The sequence below is a fragment of the Xyrauchen texanus genome, chromosome 31 (assembly GCF_025860055.1).
Source record: "Xyrauchen texanus isolate HMW12.3.18 chromosome 31, RBS_HiC_50CHRs, whole genome shotgun sequence".
NCBI lineage: Eukaryota > Metazoa > Chordata > Actinopteri > Cypriniformes > Catostomidae > Xyrauchen > Xyrauchen texanus.
This window is the reverse complement of record NC_068306.1, coordinates 6,425,829-6,432,901: the sequence shown is the minus strand read 5'-3', so window position 1 is coordinate 6,432,901 and position 7,073 is coordinate 6,425,829. Positions and strand designations below refer to the sequence as shown.

The window sequence follows — 7,073 nt, the reverse complement described above, 5'->3', positions numbered from 1 at the left end:
GAATGAAGCAATCAAAATTGGCCAAAATGCACTAATAATCTTTAGCATTTCCTGCATTAATGCCAGAACCATTTCCTCAAAAATGCATTTTTATTTTGCCCACAGATCCTCATGAATTATTCACAATACCTAATCTGCATTGTCATTAATATGCATGAGCTCCGTTTTGAATCCAGGCCAGCTGTCAGTGATACAGCAGTCGTGGGGTCCTCACAGAAACACAATGTATGGTACTGACAGATTCTTGTCTTGCGCTTCGGTTTACACTCGAGAAAGTTTTTTTGGTGTGTTTTTTTTCTCATCTAAATGAACTGTACAAGGGAACTGCAACCTTTTACTCCCCTAATCAATGCATTAATCATTGGGACACTAGAGCGGTGCATCCTTTTTGAAGAAAAGAAGGGGTTAGCAGTTAGCATGGCATCCCGATAATGACTTGGCAAAGTGCAGACCTCACTTTCATCAAGTCGGATGATTGGAGGAAATGGTTGTCAGTAGCAACAAAGTGTAGTTTTCTTCATCTTCCTTTTGGGGTGGATGATGTCTCCCCAGCCTGTCCTGTCTAAATTAAAACGAAATAATCAACAGGGGGCTCGCCCTTAACAACAACTAATCTGAGTTAAATTGCTTAGTAGTGCTTTATTAAGATTGAGGACTTGTCCGAAAGTCATTCTTCAGGCTGTCGTCGACAGTTTTGTGAATATACAGTGCTTAAGGTCTGCGCAAATCACTTTCTTCAAAGTGTGTTGCCCTTAGCAAACTAAATGTAATCAGTAAACTATACATTTGTTCTTTCTCCTTTCTCCTTAAAGTAAACATGCAGTCAAAATTGACCCGATGTACTTGATACATTCCAGATCTTATTGTGCACGATTCATCAGTGCATGTTATTCATTATCTCCACCTCTTAGATTACTTTCCTTTTCAGCTGATTTGGTTGCCTAGGCAATTTAATAATGCTAAAGGAATATTCCGGGTTCAGTTAGTAAAGTTACGTTAAACCGACAGGATTTGTGGCATAATCATGATGACCACAAAAAACGATCTCGACTCGTCCCTCCTTTAAAAAATGGAGGTTACAGTGTAGTAAGTAGTAAATGGGGCTTAAAAGGGAGGGTTTAAAGCATAGACTGTAAAAAAAGATGGACGACGCCCCTTCGCTCTTTTCCATTGGTGAGAACTGACAGTGTCCCGATATGGCGCTGACATCTTGGGACTTGAGTCTGCGCAGTTGCGATTACGGGACCAGACCTGCGCAGTAGTGAGCAGGAAGTAAAGCCGCGAAATCAAGGCCCCGCCCTCACTCTCGCGGAATCAATCGCAAGCACACGCCCCTGCACTTTTGACTTATGACAGTGTGAAATAATTAATTATAGAAATTTAGATATTAAATTTAAAGCTCCAATCTCCTCATTCCTCCGAAGATCCCGAAAAAAAGTCAGTTGGTGCTTCAGTGACTACTTCGCTCAGAGAACCTGTCAATCACAGCTGTCAATCATGATGTCACAGCAGCGTTTTTATAGCATCAAATAACTAAAAACAAACTTATTTTGAAAACAAACACTTGAAATTACATCAACGTGATAGAAACGACAGTAAATGACAGAAACTATCTTTGGAAAAAAGATATGTGAAGTGTAATTGAATTGTTTAGTTGGTCTCACGTCCCGTTGAATAACATGGGGAGGCGGGGCTTATGACCTATACTAGGACCAGTCACCGGGGGGCGATCAAGACGTTTTGGCTTCTCTTTTGAGGGCTTGTGCGGCATGCTTGGTTTAAAGGCACACCAGAAAAGGAAGGGGAGGGGCTGAAAAAAGTAAAAGGGCCTGGTGATGTCATCTGAAATGTAAAGTCGTTTCAAAGGCGGAGCAAGTTATTACATAACGATAAAAGATTACAATCGTTTCACTTTAGAATAACATGGACTGATGCGCTGTGCACATAAGGACCAGAAATGTGTATTAATAAAGTAAATAGGGTTCAACTTTAATTTATTGTTGACTTTTAACACTAAATACTTTTTATGAGCTGCTGTGCAATTTGCCTTGTCTTCACGTCAGTACTAAAGTGTGTGTGTGTGTTAACTGTAAAGCCTTAAATCATTCTTTGGCATGTGATATAGTCTCACTTTCCCCAAATATCCACAACAAACAATTACCTTTGGCATGAGTATCGCTTTCGACTGTTTCTATGAGGTGAATTAATTTATGTGTCAGAGAAACTTTTATACGTACCGAAATTGAAGTATCAAACGATTTTCTACCGTGAATAACTTTTGTAAACAACCGAATGGATTAAAGAAGGCATAAAAAAAAAACGCTGGTCATGTTTTAAATTATTTATTTATTATTTGTATCATTTAAAATGTTGAAAATGTGTATGTGAAGAATGCATTGCCTTTAAAAATGTCATGATTAAAAATGTCTCTGGTATCAAGATTGCGTATTTATTCCTAGGTTCTGACAAGAGTTGGTATCCAATCATCTGACGAATCGTCTCAATGGCACAACATTACAAATACAATTTCTTCTTTACAAAGAAAACAAAGATCAACAAGGAATCTAAGTAAGACGGTCACATTCACGACTAACTTGAAATGCTACGTTACAAAAGAAACCTGAGAAGTCCTAAAGTAAAGCAAGGCAATTTAAATGTAGTTATTTAAAATGGATATTTCCTCCCGGTAAAAAGCGTGGGAAGGCAGTATAAGGTATATTGAACGACAAGACCGAAATGCATTCGCACATCTCCCACCTCCATATACAACATGTTTAGCTTAAAATAGTTCATCTCTACGAAAATGTACATTCCTGTAGCTGAGTTTTATGGTTAAACCCATATTACACCACTTAAGACTGATCTATCAATGAGCCCATTTACATGCACGTCCTTACACCGATTCTGCTTAATAATCCGACACCGTGTGTGGTTATGCAAAGGCGTTAAACAGTGTTTCTTTATCAGTGTAAGGTCACAAACGGCATAAGAATAAACTGATCAACAAGGGCAGGTTTTGGCGTTTTTGCACGGTTTGATGTCCAAAGCAGAATATCATGGTAAAAATTGTTTTCTTGCTTTATCTTTATCTACATTTTGGGAGTAATCGGTGTATTGGCGTGTGCATGTAAACTGGCTCATTGAGAACTATCCCAAAATGTCGCCCAAACTTCAAGAGAAAGCTGACCGGCATTCACATTGAACCAAACTTTCAACACTTTAGTGACATTCCCTTAAAGAGTCCAATGAGGCTTTTTATAGCGTTTCATTTAAATGAACAGGGTTAGCTGTAGATGACAGCACTTTCAATGAATGACTGAACCACATCCTGTTTCCCCATCTATCCACGCCTCGTGAATACTGTAACTGGAGAAGACCTTCTAACAGGCGATGGACATGCAGTGATTGTAAGCCTGACTTTGCAACACCCAGTAACACGTATAAAGTCAAACAGTCCAAAGATAACGACGAACGGCTCAAACAAATGACGAGTTTCTGTAACAAAGCCGGAGCCAACTCAAACAACATAATCTCGGAATTTCTGGAACATCGATATTCACAACACTTGAAGACTAAACTCAAGAGAGTTGAAAGAAAACTGAAGGACGGGGAAAATAAATGGCGATAGAAGACAAAGACAGCACACGCACACAAATAAAGTTGGGTATGTTAGTTATACAACAGAAAGATAGGATTAGGATATAAAGATTTATAGGAGAGAATCCTTCAAGGGCGTTCAATTGATTAAACCAACACGACACATTTCAATCAAGAACTACAAGTGGTGCGATTTACTTGTTTCAAGACTTCAAGCCAGTAAACGTTTCACTGCAACGACTATTTATTGTGTAAAACGAAAATCAAGCCAAATTCTAAGACCATTTATATTGTTTGCATTGTGACGTATTTTCCATCAAAATTAAGCACATTTATGACCCATTTGTTATGATATATTTAAATTATATACATGTTATTGTATTTTAATCAAATATGAATTCTATTGCATTTCATTATTTTCATTTTATTTCATGAAAAATATAACACTGACTAATTTTTATAGTACTAATATTCTAAAAATAATGGTAAATAATAGTAATAAATAATAGTGGTTAAGGCTGTGGGTTTCTGACCAGAAGGTCGGGGGATCAAGCCCCAACACAGCCATGAAGCCACTGTTGGGCCCTTGACCCTGATTTGCTCCAGGGGTGCTGTATCATGGCTGACTCTGCACTTTGACCCCAGCTTATTTGTGATATGTGAAAAAAATATTTTAAGGGGCAGAGGTTCAGCGGTTACTGACCAGAAGGTCGGGGGTTCAAGCCCCAACACCGCCAAAACACCACAGTTGGGCCCTTGAGCAAGGCCCTTGACCCCCATTTGCGCCAGGGGTGCCGTATCATGGCTGATCCTGCACTTTGACCCCAGCTTAGTTGTGATATGTGAAAAAAATATTTTAAGGGGCAGTGGTTCAGCAGTTGAGGCTCTAGGTTACTGACCAGAAGGTTGGGGGTTCAAGCCCCAACACTGCCATGATGCCACTGATGGGCCCTTGAGCAAGGCCCTTGACCCTATCTGCTCCATAGGCGCCGTATCATGGCTGACCCTGCGCTTTGACCCCAGCTTAGTTGTGATATGCGAAAAAAATCTTTTAAGGGGCAGTGGTTCAGCGGTTACTGACCAGAAGGTCGGGGGTTCAAGCCCCAACACCGCCATGATACCACTGTTGGGCCCTTGAGCAAGGCCCTTGACCCTATCTGCTCCATAGGCACCGTATCATGGTGCAGTAGACCCTGCGCTCTGACCCTGAAGTCAGCTTACCTGGGATGTGAAAAAATACAAAAAATAAATCAATAATGAGAATCACTGTTGAATAAAGAGAATTCAGTAAATACCCCAAAGCAGAATGACTGGATGCATTTCAGTAACGTGAATTTGTGGAAAATGTGCTTAATTGGAAAATAACGTCGCAACGCACAACATTTGAATGTTTCTGAAATTAGGTTTCAAATAGGATTTTTTGGGGAACATTTTACAGTAATGTTCTATTTGTTAAAACTATTAAACGCATTAGGTATCATGAACTTAAAACGGCCAATATAGTCTATAGCATTAATTGTAGTTAATGTTCATTAATAGAAATACAATTATTAACTAGATCTATAAAGTTAGTCAAGACAAATGTTGATGTCGGCTTGACAAAGCCTGGGTTAAAATACTTTAGCGGTTACACGGGCCTGACAGAGACAGTTGGACTATTGGCCCGTTTGACCACTCTGTCAAAGTCCTTGGGATTTTTGGGATATTCCATAATCCGCTATGGGAAAACCGTAAGTCCAATCAGTTAAAAAGTCATAGCAACCCCGAGTCAGAACAGCCTGAAGGTCTGTGCCAATTTTGGTGGGTGTAGCTTGAAAGCTCTAGGAGGAAGTTACAATTGATAATTTTGGTCTTGTTTAGGAATTCTGGAAAAACCCTGAAACAAGACTATAAAATAACAGTATGTTGGCTTTGTCGAGCCTACATAATTATTAGTTCATGCTAACTCATAATGCATTAACTAATGTTAGCATGTACAACTTTTAATTTTAAAAATGTGTTGAAATGAACATGAATGCTATAAGTTTATGCTAACTACTGTAGCTAATGTTAACGAATGCAACCTTATTTTAACGTGTTACTGTGTTTTTCGTCTTCTTTTGCATTATGCATGTTCAGATTCACACATTTAGGGTGTTGCAACCTCAATTCGTTCCCACTTTAGACTTAACTTGAAGGCAAACGGACTTTGAACTGATGTTCGTTTAAAAATTAACCAAAATGCTAAAGATTTTCAGTGGCTTTAAGTTATTAGCATGACGAGGAGGTAGATTTAAAAGAAGTCAACTTAACGGCTTTTTGACATGGGCGTGTGGATTGAAAACAATAACATGAAGGATTTACCGGCTTCTCATCTCTGACCAAAAACATCTGTCAAACCCTTCCAATTCATTGACAAAAGCGAGCAGTTTAAAAACATGACGTCTTTGTAAATTCGTGACAACATTATGTGACCTAAATACACATAAACATAACACATTCACCAGGGTTCAAGACAAGACTTGATATTATAAAAACGCAAAAAAATGTCAGTGGCTTTGAGTTTTTCCAGAAACAACGGCCACAACACGTGTGGACTAGCATGATGACAGCACAGGGAGGTAGAGAGATTAATAACGCATATCCGACTCCTGAACCCCCACCATCGCTGACATGATCGGCCCGTGAGGAGTCTACGTCTTTGGGGCGAGACTGCAGGAGGTATACACTACCTCACAGATGCTTCATCACACCTGCGCTCTGGACTTCCTATCCATTCGACGATCTCTGAGGTAAAATAGTCTTTTCCTGTCTTGTAAAAACATTCCCAGAGAGTTGCACGATTGTTCCTCAAAGCATCAGTCCGCTCTGGTAATGCATCAAATGAATATAAACCTGGACAGAGAGAGTGTGTCTATAGAGATCCGGTGGTGTAGTGCGTTCTGAAGCCCTCCGATCAGTTATACGGCCCATTTCCCATCAGCCCCTCTGCGGTGCATCTGTATGCAATGTCCGTTGGTATGGAGGTTAGATTCGTTGTCCGATTCAATAAGGTCTGTGTTTGCGTCTTCACTTTTTGCATTGCTTCAGTCTCTCGATGTGATGACAGAGTTTGAGCGCCGGTCCGAGTTTCAGCCCCATGTACTTCATCACCATGTCACTCCGCAGCAACATCAGAGCTTTCCCATCTATCTCCTACAAACAGAGAGGGAACGTGAGCGCCTTATCACATTTACCATAGTTAAATACAAAAAACTAAAACATGACGGAAGAGAATCAACTTCAAGGGATAGTTCACCCACTTGAAGACATCTGTACATTAGCGAAATTAGCATTTCTATTTTAAAGATGACAATAGAGTGCAATCAGAGCTGGACTGGGAAGATAAATCGGCCCGGGACTTTACATGGCAACTGGCCCAAAACTTGTTGTCCTTGTCTGCATATCGCGGGTCGTTTTCTGGTCCGTTCTGCATAACGTGGCGGCTCATTTTAGCT

The 7,073-nt window shown here is 39.9% G+C and overlaps 1 protein-coding gene across 3 annotated transcripts in view; it reads right to left on the bottom strand.

Annotated features, from left to right (window-relative positions):
* LOC127624691 (sex comb on midleg-like protein 2) overlaps positions 1-7,073 on the bottom strand; it is a 36,376-nt gene that overhangs the window by 3,111 nt on the left and 26,192 nt on the right. For 2 of the 3 annotated variants that reach the window (XM_052099526.1, XM_052099527.1), the window contains exon 15: positions 6,626-6,771. The exons of the other annotated variant lie outside the window; for it this stretch is intronic. In XM_052099526.1, coding sequence (XP_051955486.1) covers positions 6,646-6,771 — 126 coding nt within the window. In that variant the 3' untranslated portion in view covers positions 6,626-6,645. Of the gene's footprint in view, positions 1-6,625; positions 6,772-7,073 lie in introns of those variants that run through there. 3 annotated transcript variants of the gene reach the window in all.